This window comes from Leucopleurus acutus (genome assembly GCF_964270905.1).
Source record: "Leucopleurus acutus genome assembly, chromosome: 4".
In the NCBI taxonomy this organism is placed as follows: Eukaryota; Metazoa; Chordata; class Mammalia; order Artiodactyla; family Delphinidae; genus Leucopleurus; species Leucopleurus acutus.
In genome coordinates this window covers 64,043,490-64,069,139 of record NC_139146.1, presented here as the reverse complement: position 1 = coordinate 64,069,139, position 25,650 = coordinate 64,043,490, and the positions used below count along the sequence as shown (strand labels likewise).

Here is a 25,650-nt window from a genome sequence, read left to right as displayed (position 1 = left end):
AGTACTCTGCCTCTAATCAAAATTAATTTATAAATTTCTTGGTAGAATTTCTTTGAGGGCAATCCCCTAAAGTTTCTGGAGAACAATGAATGTTTGTGGAATTAGTAGTACATTACCCAGGACTTGGCGGTCCAGTGGTTAAGACTCCACTCTTCCACTGCAGAGGGCGCAGGTTCTATCCCTGGTCGGGGAGCTATGATCCTGTATCCCATGCGGCATGGCTAAAACAAAAACCAAAAAAACAAAAATAGTACATTACCCAGTATTACTAACTTAAGTAAAATGTCAGTGCTGATTTTTTTTTTTTTTTTTTTTTTGGCGTGCTGTGCTGCATGTGGGATCTTAGTTCCCCAAACTGGTGCCCCCTGCATTGGAAGCGCAGACTCTTAACCACTGGACCACCAGGGAAGTCCTAATCTATTTCTTTTTATCATTTATAAGGACTTTCCTAGGGTCACCTGGAAGTAGTGGTAGTCTGCTTTGTCTCCTCTGTTTTGTAGGCTTTCCTTGTTTTTTTTTTTTTGTTGTTGTTTTTTTAATGTCCTTGACAGTTTTGAGGAGTATTTGGTTAGATATTTTGTAGAATTCCCCTCAATTTGGGTTTGATTTTTCTCATGATGAGATTTGGTATTATGGTTTTGGGGAAGAATACCACAGAGGTGAAATGCCCTTCTCATCACATCATGTCAAAGGGTATGTGATATCAACATGACATATCAACATGATGTTTACCTTGATCTTTTGGTTAAGATAGGGTTTGCTAGGTTTCTCTACTATAAAGTTACCTTCTTCTGAATTCTGTTCTTTAGAAGTGGGTCACTAAGTCTAGTCCACGTTCAAGGGTGAGCGAGGGTTAGACTTCACCTCCTAGAAGGTGATAAATCTACTAATATTAATTGGAATTCTATAAGGAAGATTTGTCCGTTTCCCTCCTTCTACTTTCGCCTCCCTCTGTGAGAGTATTTTAAAGCAAACCACAGATAACACACATCATTAATAAGAACGTTTTTATAGTTCTTGATACATATTGCCAAATCCCTGAAGGGTTGTAGATGTTAACTGTAGGACTAGCAATGTATGACTGAATTTTCATGGTACTTTTTTGGTGTTTTTCTTTTAGGTGAAAGTTTACATTTTTTTTTAGAAGTGAATTTTTAAAAAAATTTATTCATTTTTGGCTGCTCTGGGTCTTCACTGCGGCGCACAGACTCTTTGTTATGGCGAGCAGGCTTCTCTAGTTGCGGCACGCAGGCTCTGGAGTACACGGGCATAGTAGTTATGGCTCGTGGGCTTAGTTGCGGTATGGGATCTTAGTTCCCTGACCAGGGATCGAACGTGGGCTCCTTGCATGGGGAGCATGGAATCTTAACCACTGGACTGGACCACCAGGGGAGTCCCCAAAGTTTACATTTTAATTTGCATTTATTTGATTTACTTAGGGTGACCTTTTAAAATGTTTGTTAATTAGCTGTAGCACCTCTTTTGGGAATTATCTTTTCCTTGGTCTTTACCTATTTTAAATATTTTTTAGAGACTTTCTTGGCTATTTTAACTCTTTTGTCTCATAGACTTAAGAGATTTATTTACCATTTTGCTTACTGGCCCTTCATTTTTTTTTTTTTTAAATTAATTAATTTATTTATTTATTTTGGGCTGTGTTGGGTCTTCGTTTCTGTGCGAGGGCTTTCTCTAGTTGCAAGCGGGGCCAGTCTTCATCGCAGTGCGCGGGCCTCTCACTATCGCGGCCTCTTTTGTTGTGGAGCACAGGCTCCGGATGCACAGGCTCGGTAATTGTGGCTCACGGGCCCAGCCACTCCATGGCATGTGGGATCTTCCCAGACCAGGGCTCGAACCCGTGTCCCCTGCATTAGCAGGCAGATTCTCAACCACTGCGCCACCAGGGAAGCCCCTGGCCCTTCATTTTTAATCATCTTCAGGGTTTTGTCTTTTATTCAGATCTCATGACCACATCATTCATAGTCCTGTTGTATTCTTTTAAAATTTTTTCCTCCTTCTGTTACATTTACCTACGTGTATGATAAGGAAATTTGCTAGCTGTTGGTAAAGCAAGAAGTAAACAAGTAAGGCTATTTTAGGTAAAAGTCATGTAATGGTAGTTCCATTCCAAATGAATGTGAGAACTATTGTGGGTTAATCTAGCATAATTTAGCAATAATCTAAGATTATTTGCTTTAAAAATTCATGACTGATTCTCCCAAGCATTTTATGTTAAAAGTACTTTTAAAATATTTACTATTTTGCAGTGTGTTACAAAAAACCCATTTCAACCCATTTGAAAATTACTTTTATAATCTTGAAACCTATGTTGACATTTTATTATATTTTGGGAATTTTTGTTACCCCTAGGTATTTGTAAAATACTTTCTTTTAAAAAAGCATAATTTATTTTAAAGAAGAAACTTAGGAGATAACAGCTTCTTACAAAGATATATCCCAAACCAAATATTTACTTCTGTAAGAGGAACCAAGATGAACTTGCACACACACATACAAATGTATTAATGCTTTCCCCCCTAAATCTTTGATGGCTGGAAGACTTTTTTTTTTAACTTCATGTTAGTCCTTAACACATATGGCAACAACAAATAGCTCTAAAATAAAAGCTGAAGTAAAAGTGTCAAAAAAAAAATCCAGGGTTTATGTTTATCCTTCAGTTCTTCTAGCTTGTCCTTGGAAGAAGTTAGTAAGTTAAAGCATTAAAGAAAATGAAAATACTCTCCAATTAATATTTCACATTGTCATTGGATGTTATTTCCAATTGCTCTCTTGTGATTTTAGATCTATTATTCTGTGATTTGCAGTTCTGTTAACTTTTTAGTTAATAGTCTGATAGATATTTAAATAGAAAAATTTGTCAAAAGAGACCCTTATAAATCTGGGTTTGGAGCCATCTAGAAGAAAGGGAAGCAAATAATGTATAACAAGTTCTCAATCTTACTATGACATAATGGACTAATACTCAGTAATACAAAGAGCTCCTAAAATCAACTAGACAAAAAGAGTTTGAAAAAGAAGAAATACAGATGCCAATAAACTTGAAAAGATGTGCAGCCTCATTAGATAGAAAATAAAAGCAATGAGACATATTTTGGGGGTCTGACATTCTGGCAAAAATTTTTTTTAATGTTATAGCCATATATTATTATACTATTAGTGATAGTAATAATGTATGTAATTACGATGCTATGCAATTCGTGATATGTACTATGTGCTATTGATAGAAATAAAATTGGTAAAGGCTTTTTGTGAATGCCCTTAGACCTAGAGATTTCATTTTTTTGTACTTAGTCCTACAAAAATATGGGCACAAAGATGTTGCAACATTATGTTAACAAAAATGTTGGAAAGGCCCTAAGTTATCTCTACTAAAGGAATGCTAAAATTGTATGTTTGTGTTTTGGAGTATTATGTAACCATTAAAAAGAATGAAGTAGAGCTTTATATATTGGAAGGTCTCCAAGACTTTTTATGTTATAAAAAAGCAAGTTGCAGAACATGTATAGTACTCATAAAACCTACTAAAATGATGGGTATAAATACATATAAAAAGACCTGAAAGTATTCACACCTGGCTGTTAACTATGGTACCTCTTGGGAAAGGGAGTAGAATTGGGGAGAGAGGAATGGGAGGGTTGGCATTCGTCATTTTACTCTCTGTGCTTCTAGGGATACCACTGATACTAAATATATAACACTGGTAATGTTGCTGTTTTACAAATATTTGCTACTGAGAGTATTTGCCCTAATCAAGAACCACTTTTGAGAAGTTTATTTCCCAAGGAATCAATCCTGTATATAATAAGCATGCAGTTCCATGGCATAATCCTAGAAAACACAGTAGTAGAACTACAGTATCTACTTTTCCACCTTTTCCAAAGTTATAAATAGGCAGTTCAGTTTGACTCCCCAAAGATGAAATAAGGTAGGTTAAACCCACCCAGCATGAGCTGGAGAGTTTAAGGTTCTATCGGCAGGTAACAAATTGGTTAACAGCACTGGAAAATTCCTTCAGCTCATACAGAAACAGGATGACTCAACTGACTTATTACAGCTGAACTCTACCAGGAAAGGTTTGTTAGTTGTAGTTGAAGGAAGAAATGACCTGGATCTGAGGGATATGGGGAATTAATTGCATTTGCCCTCCCAAGATACAGAGTGGATTATTTTACTGCTTTCCTGTGCTAAGAGTTGTTTAGGAGTGGATGGTTTGAGAGCTTTAGATGTATTTTGTCCTTTATGCTGCATAGAAAGTTATCTGTAAACTGTTGCTTAATCTACCCCCAGAGTCAGATTGCTATCACAAATATTCATTATACTGGGAAAATACTGATAAGTTAAATACTTATTATGGAAAATCTTAAAACAGAAAAAAGTAGAAATGTATAAAAGCTCTCCTGTACCTATCACTCAACTTCAATAATTATCAACTCAAGGCCAGTTTTATTTCTTCTATGCCTGTATTTACTTCCCTCTCTCCTCTCCAGGATTATTTTGAACTTAGTGCACTATTCTTATTTTTATGACTTAGGGCTTTTGTGACCAATTGGAATAAAGCTGGTTGTCTCAAGGGTCAGACCCATGTCTTTGACATTATTTAGCATTGTTCTTACATTAGGGGTATATATCGAGGAGGTGAATAACTCCTCTGAAACATGAAAAGCAAAAGCATTGTTTTAAGTTACTTTCTATCAAAAGCCTCTTCTAGGCTGATTTACCAGAATTCTGACTCAGTAACCCGGTTTTGTCTTACTCAGGATAGAGCAGCTTCTTAATGTCTTTGGACACCAAAGGATTTAAATGTGGGGTGGGATTGGGTGAGTTTTTTGCTCTAGTGCTTAGCTGGTGGTGTGCATTGACACTTGCTCTGAGGTCCGAGCCAAAAGAGGACTTTCCATTCTGTTTTTTTAAAAAGTAATTTTAAAGTGGAAACTATTAACTGAAAACTGTATAGTACTTAAAACAGCTCAAGTTTACATGCAGAAAGTTCCACAGAAGCATAGCACTATTGAGCAATATCCTGTTTATAAATGCATTTTCTCATTTTACTGGAGGCTAATTAAGACCAACAGATACTTTAAATTCTAGCTGATATACATGTTCCTGGCATATATAGATACAGAGAAAATAAACATTGTCCAAAATTCAAAAATATTTATTCATTGCTATGGCTTAAGCAATGAGGGAGGTGTTTAGAGACAGAGTGATGACTAAAATAGGTTCCTGCCTCCAAGCTGTATTTTTTTTTGGGGGGGGGCGGTGGTAGTGGTGGAATCTAATTTTGTAAGTCAGATGGATTAAAAAGAGACTTAAAATACCTGTTTTACAATTTTTATGGGTGATAAAAACAAGTCTCCCTTTATAAAAGTCAGTTTGCTAGTACTTTGCATTTCTGTGTCCAGGGGCTATAGAACTGGATAGACATTGGGCATTTTAGTACTTGAATTTTATTTTAAAAAAACTTAGGACTGTATCTTTTAATTTCAACCAACATTTTAGTGGCCTGGCAAGGCATTGAGAGGGAGGAAGGACCAGTATCTGTAAGTGGACACTTGCATATGTCCACACCCAGCACAGTCTGAGCCCTTGTTTCCTCATGGACAGTTTGAAAAAACAATTGAGAAAGACTTTCAGGGGTGAACTTTATCTACATATAAGGGTAAATTATATATTTTTTCAGGGTTTTCTGTGTTGGGATGTACAGTCAGTTGTCTAACATGAAGGCTTATCAATTAAAAAAAAAAGGGTGGACACAGAGTGGCCTCAGACAAAACTGTGAAGTAGTCAGAGTTTGTGTTTGGTATTTCCTACCTTCTGGAGAGTAAAACTCTCCAGCTTAGGTTGCCTGCAACTCCACTTCCTTCCCCTTCCAATCCCACCTGCCCTTAACTCAGGCAAGAAGATATTAGATGGGAAGTAGGATTTCCCTGACTGTTCTGCAACTAGACTTCACCTCAGTGTATCTTGGATGTTTCCCCAAATCATCACATAGAAATTTGACTCATTCTTTTTAACAGCTGTATAGGATTTCAGGTACTCATACTATTGTTTATTTAATTAGAGCTACATAAATAAACACTTAGAATTACCATTTTTTGCTCTTATAAAAAGTGTTGCAGTGACCATTCTTATACAAAAATTTTGCATGCTTATTTGGATATGGATATCTAAGTTATCTACATAAATTTTCCAATTTTCTGATAAAAGTGTTTAGATTTGCACTTCTTCCATTTTGTATTTGCTTATTGGCTCTGTTTTCCTGTGAACATGCTCTTTGCTCCTTTTTTTCTGTTAGATTGCCGTTTTCATATTGATTTTTCAGTTATCTGTAAATTAAGGAAATTAACCCTGAGATGTGTTGAAGTTTTTTTTCTTTAAAGTTCTTTGTCTTTTTATTTTACAGTATATTTTTGGCTTATAGAAACTGGATATCATTTTTGGCTGTCAAAATGATTGGTCCTTTATAGGTTCTTGGATTTATGTTCTTCTACATGTATCCCAGTGGTCTTCTTGTAGTTATACATTTGTGACTTTTTTAATTAAATTTTTTCCATATTTTAAAAGTTTTAATATATAAGTACATAGTCATTGTAAGAAATGTTTAAAAATTGACAAAATGAATGGCTGTCCCCCAAATTATATTCTCTCCCCCAGAGCTAACCACTCATTAAGTTTGATGTATTTTCTTCCAGTCCTTTTGTATGCATCATACTTTAGTTTAAAAAAATAGACAACTATTCCACCATTTCTGAATAGTTATGGTTTAAGATGGCACCTTTATCATATTCTAAATTCTAAATAGTCCATGGTTTAAAATAGCACCATTTTAGAAACACAGCTGAAGATTTTGGCTCTGATTTTTACTAAGAAATTTCAGACAGTAAACTAGGAAATTTTTCAGAGTGACAAAATGTATAAAATCAAACCTTTGGATATGTAATCTCTCACAGAAAACTATATTTCAGATTATTACACCTGTGTCATATGTACAACACAGTAGTCCTTTGAAGTTCATGTTTTCTGGAATAAATGACTTTAATTTTCTTGTCCATAAATAACAAATAAGTAATTCTTGCTTAAGAGATTCAAAGAAACATATATGATTCCATTTATATGAATTGTTTGTAATAGGCAAATTCATGGAGACAGAAAGCAGGTTAGTGGTTAACTAGGGCTGGGAGGAAGAGAGGGAAGTGAGGAGTGATTGCTAATGGGTATAGGTCTTGTTTTGGAGTGATGAAATGTTCTAAAATTGTGGTGATGGTTGCACAGTTCTGTGAATACACTAAATATTGATTAGTACACTTTCAGTGTCTGAGCTGTATAGTATGTGATTTATCTCAAAGAAATTGTTATAAAAAAATCTAAGACATGTATATAGATATAACAATAGTAAATATTTGAAGAATAACTTTTATAAATATTCCAAAAATAAATAACTAAAATAAAACAGCACCTTTACACATTATACATCCTGCTAAAATCATGGCGTCCGTTTGTCAGCATTCTTTTCTGATCCATTGCTCTAGTTGACTATTTCTGTGTGTGGCCTCATTTAAAAAAATCACTCATACATCTAGAATTTGTTTTGGTATAAGGAATGAGGGTAAGGAGTCAGCTTTCCCCAATACAATTTATGGAATAACTTGTCTTCCCCCCCAGTGATTTGATGTGCTGTCCTCCTATAAATTTCTATAATGGACGTCATCATCACTGACCTATTGAAGGAGCATTTTGACTAGGCTCCCTATGTTGTCTTTAGCTTCTTTACTGTCAGTTTTCCATAGTGCAACCAAGGTGATCTTTTAAAAACACACAGGCATTAAACCTTATGGACTTCACATTGATCTTTGGATGAAGCCCTAATCTTGAACATCGCCTGGAAAGCTGTGTGTGGCCTGGCCCATTGACCTCTCTGGTCTCATTTCAGACCACTCTTCTTGTTGTCTGGATTGCTGTCTGAATTCCAGCACGTCGCGGCTTTCTTTCAGTTCCTTCATCAGGTTATACTCTTACTCACTACAGGGTCTTGCACTGCTCTTTACTTTGTGTCTAGAATGCCTCCAGCCCTAGATCCCCATACCTTCTACTTCCACCTTACCCTATTGTATTCCAGTGCATCCTTCCACTTTCAACTCAGCATTAACTTCTTTAGTAAAATCTTCCTAACTCCCTAGATAAGTTTAGAACGTGTATATACTCTATAGGCACCTTTTATCTTTTTTTTTAAAGTAAGAGCTTTATTGAGATATTCACATACCACACAGTGCACCGTTTAAAGTGTACAGTGGTTTTTAGTACATTCATGGAGTTGTGTGACCATCACCATAATCAATTTTAGAACATTTTCTTCACTCGAGAGGAAAGCCTGTACCAATTAAGCAGTCACTCCCCATTTCTCCTCAAGCCCCTCAGTCCTGGACAACCACAATGATTTTTTTTTTATTATGATAAAACATACATAAATTTCACCTTTTTAACCATTTTTTGAAGTCTGTAATTTAGTGGCATTACATTCACAGCATTGTACAACTATCTCCACTATCTGTTTCTAAAACTTTATCACACCAAACTCTTAAGTTATTACTTATTAAGCAATAACTCCCCATTCTGCTCTCCTCCAAGTCCTGGCAACCACAATTCTACTTTGTCTATATGAATTTGCCTATTCTAGATATTTCATATAAGTGGGATCATATGAGTCCTTTTGTGTCAACTTATTTCACTTAGCATAATGTTTTCAAGGGTCATCTGTGTATCAGAACTTCATTAATTTTTGTGACTGAATAATATTCCATTGTATGTATATACTGCATTTTGTTTATCCATTCATCAGTTAATGGACATGTGAGTTGTTTCTACTTTTTGGCTGTTATGAATAATGCTGTTATGAACACTTAGCATACAAGTATCTGTTTGAGTCCCTGTTTTCAAATCTTTGGAGACAAATAGCTAGAAGTGGAATTGTTGGGTCATTGATAATTCTTATGTTTAACTTCAGGACCCATCAAACTGTTTTCCTGAAAGGCCATTTAGGAGGTTTCTAATTTCTCCACATTATTTATTTCCTTTTTTAAAATTAAAGTCAAAAATAAATAAATAAGTAAATAAAATTAAAGTCACCCTAATAGGTGTGAAGTGATATCTCATTGTGTTTTGTTTTGTTTTAAATTATTTATTTATGGCTGTGTTGAGTCTTCGTTGGCTGTCCACGGGCTTTCTCTAGTTGCGGCGAGTGGGGTCTACTACTGTTCGTTGCAGTGCGCGGGCTTCTCATTGCGGTGGCTTCTCTTGTTGCAGAGCATGGGCTCTAGGTGTGCAGGCTTCAGTAGTTGTGGTGCATGAGCTCAGTAGTTGGGGCTCGCGGGCTGTAGAGCGCAGGCTCAGTAGTTGTGGCACACGGGCTTAGTTGCTCTGCGGCATGTGGGGTCTTCCTGGAACAGGGCTTGAACCTGTGTCCCCTGTATTGGCAGGCGGATTCTTAACCACTGTGCCACCAGGGAAGCCCTGCATTGTGTCTTCATTGCTGCACGTGGGCTTTCTCTAGTTTTGGCGAGCAGGGGCTACTCTTCGATGTGGTGCGCAGGCTTCTTATTGCGGTGGCTTCTTGTTGTGGATCACGGGCTCTAGGTGCGTGGGCGTCAGTAGTTGTGTTACACGGGCTCAGTAGTTGTGGCTCGCAGGCTCTAGAGCACAGGCTCAGTAGTTGTAGCACACAGGCTTACTTGCTCCATGGCATGTGGGATCTTCCTGGACCAGGGCTCGAACCCTTGTCCCCTGCATTGGCAGGTGGATTCTCAACCACTGCACCACCAGGGAAGCCCCCTTTGTCCATTTTTAAATTGAGTTGCTTTTGTTATTGAGTTAGAGGGGTTCTTTATGTAGTCTGGACATTAAGCCATTGTCAGATATATGATTTGCAAATATTTTCTCTCATTTTGTGTGTTGTTTTTTCCAGTCTTTTGGTCCATTTATCTTTTATAACATTTACAAGTTTGCATTTATAATTTTTAAAATATTTAGATTAATATCTGTCTCCACTATTAGAATGTGAACACCCTTAGGGTAAAGACTATCAGTTTTTGCTCACTTTTATATTGCTAATGCCTAGCACAGGTGCTAAATATTTTTTGAATGAATGAAGGTCTTTTAAGTTAATTTACGAGTTCCATTGATTGCCTATTCCATCTTAAATATCTGTAGTACTCCATCTTGTTACTCTTATTTTTCAAAATCTTCCCAGCTATTTCCTGGCTTTTATCATGTTCATTCATGTAAATTCATGCCCCTCCTGCCCCCCACATTGGTATCATTTTAGATAACTCATTTTTTTCTTTTAGAGGGCTTTCTTGGTAGGATAAAGGCTGCAAAGTTGCCATAGTCAGCTTAGGCTGTTATAGTAAAATAGCACAGACTGAGTGGCCTAAACCAGCGGTCCCCAACCTTTTTGCACCAGGGACCAATTTCATGGAAGATAATTTTTCCACGGGGGGTGGGGAGGGATGGTTCAGGTGGTAATGTGAGCCATGGGGAGCGGCAGATGAAGCTTAGCTCACTCACCGGCCACTCACCTCCTGCCATGCGGCCTGGTTCCTAACAGGGCGTGGAGCAATAGCCGTCTCGGGGGTTGGGGACCTCTGGCTTAAACAACAAACATTTATTTCTCACAGTTCTGGATTCTGGGAGGCCCGTGATCAAGGTGTTGGCAGATTCAGTGTCTGGTGAGGAATCTCTTCCTACTTTGTAGATGGATGCCTTCTTGCTGTATCTTCACATGTTAAAGAGAGAGAGATATCAGTCTCTTCTTTAAGGGCACTAATCACATTTATAAGGGCTCCACTCTCATGACCTCATTACCTCCCAAAGGCCCTACCTCCAAATATCATCCCCTTGGGGATTAAGGCTTCAACATACGAATTTTAGTGGGGACACATTCAGTCCATAGCAGTACTGGGGCTAACAAAGTTTAAGGATTTGGTAATTAAGCAGAGTAGGGCTCTACTATCATCAGCTTCACAGATGGGGCCAGTATAGAGTATCTGAAGACATTTGCATTTACAGGAAATCAGTTTGATGGTAAAGTGGTAGCCAACCATTTGTATAGATTCATAATTCATATAAGATTAGTAATAAATTCATAGATTTAAGTCAATAAATATGAACTATACTTAATTTAAGAAAACTATTATGAATCTATACATACATGAATTCTTTATAGTTCAAGAGAAAGAGTAATTCTGAATAGTAGTCTTATGATATTTTTTCCTTCCTCCTAGATTTAAACAGTCAAGTTAAATCAAGCTGGGTAATCATGGCAGAAGGTGGATTCGATCCCTGTGAATGTGTTTGCTCTCATGAACATGCGATGAGAAGGCTGATCAATCTGGTGAGATGAACAGAACAGTCCTATTCAGAACTCAACTGTACCGCTCTGTCTTGTTTTGGGGAGCATGTTGTTTATTGGAAGATTTTCATCTGATGGGCACTAAAAATTATTTCATAATTGAAATTCCACAGTGGTTTAAGTCATAATGGTTAAAATGCTTGCCAGCAGTTCTTTTATTAGAGATAAAAACAGATTGCTGTCTTTATTTATGGTAGATGTTTGTTGGCGAAATTCACCATCATGGGTGGGAAACACATTTGTGTAAAGGCTTTTCTGTTCCGTATTTTTTTTTTGGCCACACCATGTGGCACGTGGGATCTTAGTTCCCTGACCAGGGATCGAACCGACGCTCCCTGCATTGAAGTGCGGAGTCTTAACCACTGGACCGCCAGGGGAGTCCTCTGTTCTGTATTAATGCATATGATTTTTGGCTATATGGAGCTTGTTTACCTGATAAACTGCTATGAAGTCACACTTCCTCTTATGGTATAGTTCAAATCCTACTCCAACAAATGGCATGACAATAAAAATCTCTATATAGTTTATTTCCAGATCCAAATCAATTATTTGACAGAGGCAGATTTCTGAACAACAGGCTTTGAGTGTAGTGAGATTTCAACTGTAGGTTTTTATAGACTTTTTTTTTTTTTTGCTGTACGTGGGCCTCTCACTGTTGTGGCCTCTCCCGTTGCGGAGCCCAGGCTCTGGACGCGCAGGCTCAGCGGCCATGGCTCATGGGCCTAGCCGCTCCACAGCATGTGGGATCTTCCCGGACCGGGGCACGAACCCGTGTCCCCTGCATCGGCAGGCGGACTCTCAGCCACTGCGCCACCAGGGAAGCTCCTTTATAGACTTTTAAAGCTTAAATACAGGGCTGTTTATGTACTGTACTTTATACTTTTTATATACAAAGGAAACATTTGACCATTATTAACAATAAAGTACAATTGACCCTTGAACAGCATAGGTTTGAACTCTCAGGGTCCACTTACATGCGGATTTTTTTTCAATAGTAAATACTGCAGTACTACACCATCTGCAGTTAGTTGAATCCAAGGATGTAGAACTGCATATTTGGAGGAATTGCGTTTACTGAGGGCTGACTATAAGTTACATGCGGATTTTCAACTGTATGGCGGGTTAGCGTCCCTAACCCCTTCGTTGTTCAAGGGTCAACTGTATATTATTATTATGTTATACATTATAACAACATTTTGCTGTTTTAAAATACTCTTGTACTAGGGTATATTATTATAGGCCAGTTAATAAAGGCAGGTACAAACATTTGCTGGAATACTTGAATAAGCAAGTTTTCTGCTCACTCATTGTCTGTGTACAGTGATCAGAAGTACATTGATTGTGAATGATGTTCCTTCGAGAATTAGCATATACTAGGACTTAGGATCCTTAAGAATGCCTTAGAGGGATAGAAACAAACTAAGAACTTATAAATTAAATCAGACTCCTGTGAGTATAGAAATAAAATGGCAATGTCATATCTGGTAATTGATGTAAAAATAGATTAATCTGAGAAGAGTTTAAAAAATATTTTCTCCTGTTTATGAAGTTTGAGCTGATAGTTTTTAATGTCTTATTTCAATCAAACATAAGGCAAATTTTTTTCAAATTACTCTGATACTAGGAACAAAAAATAGACTTGTAATTTAATTGTGGTAAAATTTCCCAGTAGATTAGTTTTTAATAAGGGCTACTACCTCTTTTTATTTCTTAGTATAGTATTTTTTATTTTTAACATGCTTTATTCTATTAGCTTTGCTGCTTTTTAAGAGATGACTAAAACTAAGCCCTACTTTTTTAGGATTCCCTGTACACTTTACTTTAGTAGATTGTCAAGGAAGCCATGTTTAGCTTTTTTTTTCTTTTTCTAATGGGCACACTAAAATACATGCTTGATGGGACACATCAAGCTTGATGTGACATTACATGCTTGATGGGACACACACATGCTTGATGGGACATTACTTATAGCATTCTTGGTTTGAAATACTTCGTAATTGTGTGAATTGGTTTGAAACCATTCTTGGTTTGAAATACTTCGTAATTGTGTGAAAATAGATTTTAGATTTTTACAGATCTTTTAAAAGTCCACATTTTTTAGTGTAGGGTGGATATTTTCACACAATATAAATTACTGATGGGTGATCCCCTTATGTATAACATGCTGATAGCAGTATTGAAGATTCCAGAGGGAGGAGAAACTCATTTGATTCATTAAGGAAACTTGCTGGCAAAGTTTGGTAGATGTTTGTTTGAATTGAATTGTGCTTTTTAATTTTTATTTCATGTGTATTTCTTCTTCTTTTATTTAAATTCAGAATCAAGCAGCATTTTTGGATCATATCTACATTGTTGATATTTAAGTGGTTTCTAAACATTTTTCCTAAGAAGTATCGTTAGAAATATGGTCTCTAAATTCAGAAATTCAAAGATTTAGGAATAATACTATTTATTGTAGCATTATTTATAGTAATAAAAAGTTATAAGCAACCTTAATGTTGACTAGTAGGACAGTGGTTATATCATGGAAATTCATATGGTAAAATCTTGTTTACAATAGTTGTCTTTGAAAAATATTTTAAAACAAGGGAGATGTGTGTGTTATATGAAATGAAAAAAAAAAAGATATACAAATGGCGTTTAGTAGATCTTGCGTTTGTGTACACATACACCCACACACCCACCCCTTTCTTGTACATGTGTGCATAGGAAGAAAGACTAGAAGAGAGTACACCGAAATGTTAAAAGTGGTTATCTCTGGATTCTGGAATATGGGCTGAGACTTCTCTTTTATACTTTCTTGTATTTTCTGTGATAATAAATCTTATAATCAGAAAAAGGTTATCTAACAAAAACTATCAGTATTTTCATTTAAACGTCGTTGTATTCTTTTGTAATATGTCAATACTAGACTTTTCTGCCTCTCATGCATCCATTATCTTCTACTCATAATTTATAGGACCTTTTTCCCCCAGTATCTGTTATCTTATTACCCTGTGGAACTCTAAGTCTACAGCCTATATTTTATTTTATTTTATTTAATTAATTTATTTATTTAAATTTATTTATTTTATTTATTTATTTTTGGCTGCGTTGGGTCTTTTGTTGCTGCGTGCGGGCTTTCTCTAGTTGCGGTAAGCGGGGGCTACTCTTCGTTGAGGTGCGCGGGCTTCTCATTACGGTGGCTTCTCTTGTTGCGGAGCACTGGTTCTAGGTGCACAGGCTTCAGTAGTTGTAGCATGCAGGCTCAGTAGTTGTGGCTCATGGGCTCTAGAGCACAGGCTCAGTAGTTGTGGCACATGGGCTTAGTTGCTCCGCAGCATGTGGGATCTTCCTGGACCAGGGCTCGAACCCGTGTCCCGTGCATTGGCAGGCGGATTCTTAACCACTGCACCACCAGGGAAGCCCCAGCCTATGTTTTAAAAGCAATTTATCTGAGGGTATAATTTTTCTATATTAGTTATAACTACCAGAATTTAGATGTCTGCATGCTTAGGAAGCTCATAGATACAATAATACTGTGTTATAGTATGATAACAGTGCAGAGATTTATTCTCATTTTTTAAAAAATGGACATCTAATTCATCTTTGTAATAGTGTACCATGTCATTAATTTCAAGTTCTAATTTGGAATTTTTATTATTTTTGACCTTATGTAATAAAATTGGATTTTCTTGTGTATGATGGATATTTTCACACAATATAAATTACTGGTGGATGATCCCCTTATGTATAACATGCTGATAGCAGTATTGAAGATTCCAGAGGGAGGAGAAACTCATTTGGGGAAACTTGAGGATTTTAATGATTTTTTTATGGTTAGCTCATTAGTTGTATGTTGGGTTGCAATTTTTGTTTTGCCTGTTCTGTGGAAATAGATGGGCTTTTCCAAGGGATATATTCAGCTTAGAAGCAGTTAAGATTTTACCATTAGTTCCTTTCCATTTTAATAAAGTTCTGTTCATTCACAATTTAAAACTAGTTTATTTTCCTGATTTAGTAATGATTTCAGTTAAGGTTCTTCACTATAAGTAATAGTTTTAGGTGATTTAAGCAGAAAAGGACATATTAAAAAAAATATTATGTGGCTCACATTGGATAACCTGGCATGGAAAATGAATAGAATCAAAGGGAATGTAAATGCCAAAACGAGCCCATGCTCCAAAACAGCCCAGCCAAAAAGCGGCTGCTCCTGAATTCCAGACTTTTGTGTATCCAACTGTTGATGCAACATCTCCATTTGGACAAATAGTAGACATTTTGTACTTGATGTGTGCATAACTGAACTTTTCTTGTCCCCAACCTTATACTTCTGTCTTCTCTATTTTTTTTTTTTTTCTTTTGGCCACTCCATGAGGCTTAGTTCCCCGACCAGGGATTGAACCCGGGCCATGGCAGTGAAAGCACCGAGTCCTAATCACTGGACCGCCAGGGAGTTCCCTGTCTTCTCTATTCACTCCATTATTCTGGTTGCTCAGGCAACAGCTTTTGTGTCATCTTTTACTCTGTTCTTTCAACCCCATGGCTAATGCAGAACCAAATCCCTTTGGCTCAACCTTAAAAATATATATCCAGAATCCAGCCATTTCTCACACCTCCAGTGAAACACCCTGGTCTAACCTACCATCATCTCTTGCCTAGGTTATTGAAATTAGCCTCCTTGTTGGTCTCCTTGCTTCTACCCTCTTGTCATCTCCATTTTCTTCAACTTTAGTCTCACTACAGGAGTTGAAATGATCTATTTCCGATAAGTCAGGTAATGTTCCTCCTTTCCTCAAAATTCTGCAGTAGTTCCCCATGACACTCATAGTGAAAAAAAAAACAAAATTTATGTGGCCCTATGTGATCTGTCCCCCTTCACTCCCCTGGTTCCCGTTTGCTCACTTTGTTCTACCGTTTCTGGCTGCCTTGCCATTCCTGAAAATACAGGTCACATACAAAGGATCAAGTGTCTAAATGGCTTTTAGACTTTTCAGTAGCAAAACTGGAAGGCATTAGCACAGTGACTTTAAATTCTGAATGGAAATTATTACCAATCCATCATTCTATATGCAACCAAACTATCAAATAGGAGGAGAGTCTTCAAAATTTTTACCTCATGTACCTTTTCTTAGCTGGTTACTAGAGGATGAACTGTTTTTCACCAAGATGTAGGCATAAACCAAGAAAGAAGAGATTTCGAGTGTAGAAAGCAGTAGATGCAGCATATGAGAGAGGCAAAAGTAATTTCCAAGGTGATGGTGAATGGAGATCCCAGAATAATGGTGAAGGGACATTCCAGGGTTATAGCTACCCACATGCTTTCTTGATAAAGGAAGCTGTTTGTATACCCTAACTGCTCACCCAGCCTAGTCCTTCATTAATAAATATGAACAGAAAAACAAGCAAAGAGTTGAAGAAAATAAAAGGACTACAATGTGGTCGCAGGTACAGCTACATTAGAAGACAAGATGAAATAGTTAGATCCTTCTAATATGAAAAGTCATTATGAATGTATAGCTATAAATGCAGACCCATACAAGTATGTTATGCTGTTCTTAAGTACCATCAGCAACATGATTTTTTGAAATGGTAAAGTTTCAAAGTCACCAAATTCTTGGTAGAGTCATAAACAAAACTAAGTATAGTCTTCCCTTGATTTAAATGTGAAAGTCCAGTTAAATTCCTCGATAATTCTGTGTCGAGTATAACCATCCAAAAAATACTTTGTGTTTTTCTTTGAAATGGAATTAGATTATATTATAGGCTCAAGTTTTTCACTTAGTGCATGTGTGGCAGGACCTTTGAAAGTTAGGGGGGATACAAGCCAGTCACAACAACCAAAGAACTGCCTCTCAGATATCCGTATGCCCTAGTACTGACACATTTGAGAACCTTTGAATAGGGGGGAGAATTAGGGTTTATTTAAAAAAAAAAAAATAGAAAAAGGAAAACCAAGTAAGCTGAAGGCAGGCAGGAAGAAAGAAGAGAAGCATAGTTAATAGAAAGCATAAAGTAAAATGTTATGTGTGAGTGGATTATACTTATTAATAGAGACAGGTTGGAGTTTTTAAATGCTGTTATTTATCAAGGGAGACAGACACTGAAAACAAAATCTCATAGATAAGTGATAAAAGGAGCAGGGGTGTAGGGGAAGCTGTCCCCAAAGAATATGATACTCTTAATCTCAGACAAAATTAATTCAAAGCCAAAACAGTTGAACACAGGAATACTACTGACAAAAGAGAGAATCCATCACGTCTGGGACAAACTGTTTATGTCCCAAACAACAGAGAATGCAAAAACAATTAGAAATAAAAGAAGAAACATATTTTAGAAGTATCTGAGAAATGTTAGTGAAAGCCATAGAGATGCCTTTGCAGGTTAAGGTTAGAGTATGTGTAGGTCAGGATAATGTTTGTAAATGCATAGAAGAGGTTCCAAGGAATATATCTCAGATTCATAACAGTGGTTATATTGGGGAGAGTTTGAAGGGAATGTAGGCACTATTTTAAACCCACAGAAATCCTCTAATGTCGATCCTCCTTTTACAAATGAGGACACTGAGGTTTTCCCAGGTATTGGAGCCGGCCAGGGAGTGGCAGAGGCACATTCGAGCTTGGCATTAGCTCTAGGCCCTGTGCTGTTTCTTTGGTACCATGATCTGCTCTGCTTCCTGTCGGTTTCCTTCAGGTACCTTAAAAAAAGCACTATATTTGCAGTCAAGGAGGCGGTAGGAGAAAACTGTGGGAGAGACTCTTCACTGTATTTTTACCTTTTAAAACTATGAGAGTACATTACCTATTCGAATATTAACTTAAAAATAAAACTTTGTAAGCATCTTCAGAGGTATTATAAGCAGGACAGTTCTATAGAAAAACTAGTAATCACAGACTTTTTCCACTGAAGAATAAAATTTTTGAATGCACTGTTATGTGATTTGCAAAGAAAATATATTCTACCATGTTTAGCTTTTTAATAATTTTAATAAGACTGTATTCTCATCTTACCTTTGTTGATTTCTAAATTGGTACAATTTTTTCTCATGTTAAAAATTTGTATGCCTTCTAAGGCTAAATGGACATAAACAGCAATTCAAACTCTTTACTATTGCCTCACCAGTTCTATGTACATTTTGATTATTTAACTGCTAAGCTGTACCAGTACAAAGAATATAAATCTGATTTTCATGCATTTTATTGTATTGGGTTGACCAAAAAGTGCCTTTGGTTTTTAAGTAAAAATAAGAGACACGTTTTTCATTTTCACCAAGAACTTTATTGAACAATGTAGTCACCCTTTTGTTCCACTACCTTCTGTCATTTTTCAGCCAACTTCATACTTCCATCTTCCCAAAACTATCTTTTTTATAAATTTATTTATTTATTTTTGGCTGTGTTGGGTCTTCATTGCTATGCGCAGGCTTTCTCTAGTTGCAGCGAGTGGGGGTTACTCTTCATTGCGGTGCACAGGCTTCTCATTGCGGTGGCTTCTCCTGTTGCGGAGCACGGGCTCTAGGCGTGTGGGCTTCAGTCGTTGTGGCGCGTGGGCTCAGTAGTTGTGGCTCGCAGGCTTAGTTGCTCCGTGGCATGTGGAATCTTCCTGGACCAGGGCTTGAACCCACGTCCCCTGCATTGGCAGGTGGATTCTTAACTACTGCACCACCAGGGAAGTCCTTTCCAAAACATGTTATCTTTTTGAGCAAAGAACTGTTCCACGTTCCTTTTACGGTCTTCCAGGGAATGGAAATTTTTTTCTATTAAGAGAATTTTGTAAAGACTGAAATAAATGGAAATCTGAAGGTTCAATGTCTGGTGAATACGGCAAATGAATCATAACTTCCCAGCCAAGCTGTAACAATTTTTGCCTGGTCATCAAAGAAACATGTGGTCTTGTGTTATCCTGATACAATATTATGCATTTTCTGTTGACTAATTCTGGATGTTTTTCGTCAAGTGCTGCTTTCAGTTGGTCTAATTTGGAGCAGTAGTTGTTGGAATTAATTGTTTGGTTTTCCGGAAGGAGCTTATAATAGAGGACTCCCTTGCAATCCCACCATATACACAATCCAACCTTCTTTGGATGATAACCGGCTTTTGGTGTGGTTGGTGATGGTTCATTTCACTTGCCCCACCATCTCTTCCGTTCCACATTATTGTACATTATCCACTTTTCCTCACCCATCACAATTTGTTTTAAAAACAGAACGTTTTCATTACGTTTCAAATGCAGAAATATGGTCAAGAAGGTTTTTTTCTGCTTGACTTAACGCAGAACCCAAACATCAAAGCGATTAACATAACCAAGCTGGTGCAGATGATTTTCAGTGCTTGATTTGGATATTTTGAGTATGTGGGCTATCTCCTGTGTGGTATAACGTTGATTGTTCTCAATTAATGTTTCAATTTGATCGCTATCAACTTCAACTGGTCTCCCCGACCGTGGAGCATCGTCCAGTGAGAAATCTCCAGCGCGAAACTTCACAAACCACTTTTGACATGTTTGATCAGTCACAGCACCTTCTCCATACACTGCACAAAATCTTTTTTTGCATTTCAGTCGTTTTTACCTTTCTTGAAATAATAAAAGCATAATATGCCGAAACTGTTGCTTTTTTTCTTCCATCTTCAATATTAAAATGGCTACACAGAAGTTCACCAGTTTTGATAAGTCTTTTTTTAAATGCACGCTGATATGAGAGCTGTCACATACAATCTAAAAAAATTGTTTCGAATGAAGTTAAAGACAACTAAGTACTACTAGAGCCATCTTAACGGAAAAGAACGAACGAACTTTTTGGCCAACCCAATATATCTGCAATATGGACTTTTAAAGCAAATGACTGTATCACTGTATTTTTATAGGAGTGTTTTAAATGATACCTTATAAACAGTGTTTCAGTTCAAGGTTGGTAAGACTGCAGTACAAAGAATGCCCATTTTGGGGTGCTCATGACAAGTAAAGCTTTACTTATTCTATTGGCATGTTTCCTTCCTATGATTTAATTACACCCTTGGGTTACACAGGTATTAGACTGTTTTTAATGCAGTTGTATTTTGCCAGGTAAGTGTTTTGCCAGGATTTGTTTGCCAGGTTCTGTTTGTCTCAGGAATGTTCAGAAACATTAAAAAATGGAGGCATTATCTGACATTACAGGCATTTTTCTAACCTAATCTAATACTCTAATTAGAACTTTAATGTTTTACTCATTAAATACTGGCTAAGAAGACTTAAAGGGGTGGATAAGAATATACAGTGAGTCCCTTTCAATTAAAATCGGATATCTTGGGAGACTTCCGGGAAGATGGTGGAAGAGTAAGACGCAGAGATCACCTTCCTCCCCACAGATACACCAGAAATATATCTACACGTGGAACAGCTCCTACAGAACACCTACTGAATGCTGGCAGAAGACCTCAGACCTCCCAAAAGGCAAGAAACCCCCCACGTACCTGGGTAGGGCAAAAGAAAAAAGAATAAACAGAGACGGAAGGATAGGGACGGGTCCTGTACCAGCGGGAGGGAGCTGTGAAGGAGGAAAAGTGTCCACACACTAGGAAGCCCCTTCGCGGGCGGAGACTGCGGGTGGCGGAGCGGAGGAGCTTTGGAGCCGCGGAGGAGAGCACAGCAACAGGGGTGCGGAGGGCAAAGCGGAGAGATTCCAGCACAGAGGATCAGGGCCGACCGGCACTCACCAGCCAAGAGGCTTGTCTGCTCACCCGCTGGGGCGGGTGGGGCTGGGAGCTGAGGCTCGGGCTTCAGTCAGAGCACCGGGGGAGGACTGGGGTTGGCGCCGTGAACACAGCCTGCAGGACGTTAGTGCGCCGCGGCTAGCCGGGAAGGAGTCTGGGGAAAAGTCTGGACCTGCCGAAGAGGCAAGAGACTTTTTCTTCCCTCTTTATTTCCTGGTGCGCGAGGAGAGGGGATTAAGAACGCTGCTTCAAGGAGCTCCAGAGACGGGCGCGAGCCGCGGCTAAAAGTGCGGACCCCAGAGACAGACATGAGACGCTAAGGCCGCTGCTACCGCCACCAAGAAGCCTGTGTGCGAACACAGGTCACTATCCACACACCCTTCCGGGGAGCCTGTGCAGCCCGCCACTGCCAGGGTCCCGGGATCCAGGGACAACTACCCCGGGAGAACGCACGGCGCGCCTGAGGCTGGCTCAACGTCACGCCGGCCTCTGCCACCGCAGGCCCGCCCCGCACTCCGTGCCCCTCCCTCCCCCGGCCTAAGTGAGCCAGAGCTCCTGAATCAGCGGCTCCTTTAACCCTGTCCTGTCTGAGCAAAGAACAGACGCCCTCCAGCGACCTACACTCAGAGGCGGATCCGAATCCAAAGCTGAGCCCCTGGGAGGTGTGAGAACAAAGAAGAGAAAGGGAAATCTCTCCCAGCAGCCACAGAAGCAGCGGATTAAAGCTCCACCATCAACTTGATGTACCCTGCATCTGTGGAATACATGAATAGACAACGAATCATCCCAAATTAAGGAGCCGTGTGGATGAAAGGCTCTTGGTGCTGCAGCCAGGAGTTAGTGCTGTGCCTGTGAGGTGGGAGAGCCAACTTCAGGACACCGGTCCACAAGAGGCCTCTCAGCTGCACATAATATCAAATGGCAGAAATCTCCCAGTGATCTCTATCTCAATGCCAGCACCCAGCTTCACTCAATGACCAGCAAGCTACAGTGCTGGACATCCTATGCCAAACAACTAGCAAGACAGGAACACAACCCCACCCATTAGCAGAGAGGCTGCCCAAAATCATAATAAGTCTACAGACACCCCAAAACACACCACCAGATGTGGACCTGCCCACCAGAAAGACAAGATCCAGCCTCATCCACAAAACACAGGCACTAGTCCCCTCCACCAGGAAGCCTACACAACCCACTGAACCAACCTTAGCCACTGGGGACAGACACCAAAAACAACAGGAACTACAAACCTTCAGTCTGCAAAAAGGAGACCCCAAACACAGTAAGATAAGCAAAATGAAAAGACAGAAAAACACACAGCAGATGAAGGAGCAAGATAAAAACCCACCAGACCTAACAAATGAAGAGGAAATAGGCAGTCTACCTGCAAAAGAATTCAGAATAATGATAGTAAAGATGATCCAAAATCTTGGAAATAGAATAGAGAAAATGCAAGAAACATTTAACAAGGACCTAGAAGAACTAAAGGTGAAACAAACAATGATGAACAACGCAATAAATGAAATGAAAAATACTCTAGATGGGATCAATAGCAGAATAACTGAGGCAGAAGAACGGATAAGTGACCTGGAAGATAAAATAGTGGAAATAACGAATGCAGAGCAGAATAAGAAAAAAGAATGAAAAGAACTGAGGACAGTCTCAGAGACCTCTGGGACAACATTAAACGCACCAACATTCGAATTATAGGGGTTCCAGAAGAAGAAGAGAAAAAGAAAGGGACTGAGAAAATATTTGAAGAGATTATAGTTGAAAACTTCCCTAATATGGGAAAGGAAATAGTTAATCAAGTCCAGGAAGCACAGAGAGTCCCATACAGGATAAATCCAAGGAGAAATACGCCAAGACACATATTAAACAAACTGTCAAAAATTAAATACAAAGAAAACATATTAAAAGCAGCAAGGGAAAAACAACAAATAACACACAAGGGAATCCCCATAAGGTTAACAGGATCTCATTCAGATTTGATGGAGAAATTAAAACCTTTACAGACAAGCAAAAGCTGAGAGAGTTCAGCACCACCAAACCAGCTCTACAACAACTGCTAAAGGAACTTCTCTAGGCAAGAAACACAAGAGAAGGAAAAGACCTACAATGACGAACCCAAAACAATTAAGAAAATGGGAATGGGAACATACATATCGATAATTACCTTAAATGTAAATGGACTAAACGCTCCCACCAAAAGACACAGATTGGCTGAACGGATACAAAAACAAGACGCATATATTTGCTGTCTACAAGAGACCCACTTCAGACCTAGAGACACATACAGACTGAAAGTAAGGGGATGGAAAAAGGTATTTCATGCAAATAGAAACCAAAAGAAAGCTGGAGTAGCAATTCTCGTATCAGACAAAATAGACTTTAAAATAAAGACTATTAGAAGAGACAAAGAAGGACACTACATAACGATCAAGGGATCGATCCAAGAAGAAGATATAACAATTGTAAATATTTATGCACCCAACATAGGAGCACCTCAATACATAAGGCAAATACTAACAGCCATAAAAGGGGAAATCGACAGTAACACATTCATAGTAGGGGACTTTAACACCCCACTTTCACCCATGGACAGATCATCCCAAATGAAAATAAATAAGGAAACACAAGCTTTAAATGATACATTAAACAAGATGGACTTAATTGATATTTATAGGACATTCCATCCAAAAACAACAGAATACACATTTTTCTCAAGTGCTCATGGAACATTCTCCAGGATAGATCATATCTTGGGTCACAAATCAAGCCTTGGTAAATTTAAGAAAATTGAAATTGTATCAAGTATCTTTTCCGACCACACGCTATGAGACTAGATATCAATTACAGGAAAAGATCTGTAAAAAATACAAACACATGGAGGCTAAACAATACACTACTTAATAACGAAGTGATCACTGAAGAAATCAAAGAGGAAATCAAAAAATACCTAGATATAAATGACAATGGAGACACGACGACTCAAAATCTATGGGATGCAGCAAAAGCAGTTCTAAGAGGGAAGTTTATAGCAATACAATCCTACCTTAAGAAACAGGAAATATCTCGAATAAACAACCTAACCTTGCACCTAAAGCAATTAGAGAAAGAAGAACAAAAAAACCCCAAAGTTAGCAGAAGGAAAGAAATCATAAAAATCAGATCAGAAATAAATGAAAAAGAAATGAAAGAAACGATAGCAAAGATCAATAAAACTAAAAGCTGGTTCTTTGAAAGGATAAACAAAATTGATAAACCATTAGCCAGACTCATCAAGAAAAAAAGGGAGAAGACTGAAATCAATAGAATTAGAAATGAAAAAGGAGAAGTAACAACTGACACTGCAGAAATACAAAAGATCATGAGAAATTACTACAAGCAACTCTATGCCAATAAAATGGACAACCTGGAAGAAATGGACAAATTCTTAGAAAGGCACAACCTGCCAAGACTGAATCAGGAAGAAATAGAAAATATGAACAGACCAATCACAAGCACTGAAATTGAAACTGATTAAAAATCTTCCAACAAACAAAAGCCCAGGAACAGATGGCTTCACAGGTGAATTCTATCAAACATTTAGAGAAGAGCTATCACCTATCCTTCTCAAACTCTTCCAAAATATAGCAGAGGGTGGAACACTCCCCAACTCATTCTACGAGGCCACCATCACCCTGATACCAAAACCAGACAAGGATGTCACAAAGAAAGAAAACTACAGGCCAATACCACTGATGAACATAGATGCAAAAATCCTCAACAAAATATTAGCAAACAGAATCCAACAGCACATTAAACAGATCATACACCATGATCAAGTGGGGTTTATTCCAGGAATGCAAGGATTCTTCAATATACGCAAATCAATCAATGTGATACACCGTATTAACAAATTGAAGGAGAAAAACCATATGATCATCTCAATAGATGCAGAGAAAGCTTTTGACAAAATTCAACACCCATTTATGATAAAAAACCTGCAGAAAGTAGGCATAGAGGGAACTTTCCTCAACATAATAACGGCCATATATGACAAACTCACAGCCAACATCGTCCTCAATGGTTAAAAACTGAAAGCATTTCCACTAAGATCAGGAACAAGACAAGGTTGCCCACTCTCACTACTCTTATTCAACATAGTTTTGGAAGTTTTAGCCACAGCAATCAGAGAAGAAAAGGAAATAAAAGGAATCCAAATCGGAAAAGAAGAAGTAAAGCTGTCACTCTTTGCAGATGACATGATACTATACATAGAGAATCCTAAAGATGCTAACAGAAAACTACTAAAGCTAATTAATGAATTTGGTAAAGTAGCAGGATACAAAATTAATGCACAGAGATCTCTGGCATTCCTATACACTAAGGATCAAAAATCTGAAAGTGAAATCAAGAAAACAGTCCCATTTACCATTGCAACAAAAAGAATAAAATATCTAGGAATAAACCTACCTAAGGAGACAAAAGACCTGTATGCAGAAAATTATAAGACACTGATGAAAGAAATTAAAGATGATATAAATAGATGGAGAGATATACCATGTTCTTGGA

The 25,650-nt window shown here is 38.0% G+C and overlaps 1 protein-coding gene across 1 annotated transcript in view; it reads left to right on the top strand.

The window, feature by feature from the left end:
• Positions 1 to 25,650, top strand: part of SMIM14 (small integral membrane protein 14) — a 71,626-nt gene that overhangs the window by 14,926 nt on the left and 31,050 nt on the right. The window contains exon 2 of the mRNA XM_082838852.1: positions 11,295 to 11,404. Coding sequence (XP_082694978.1) covers positions 11,330 to 11,404 — 75 coding nt within the window. The 5' untranslated portion in view covers positions 11,295 to 11,329. The remainder of the gene's footprint in view (positions 1 to 11,294; positions 11,405 to 25,650) is intronic.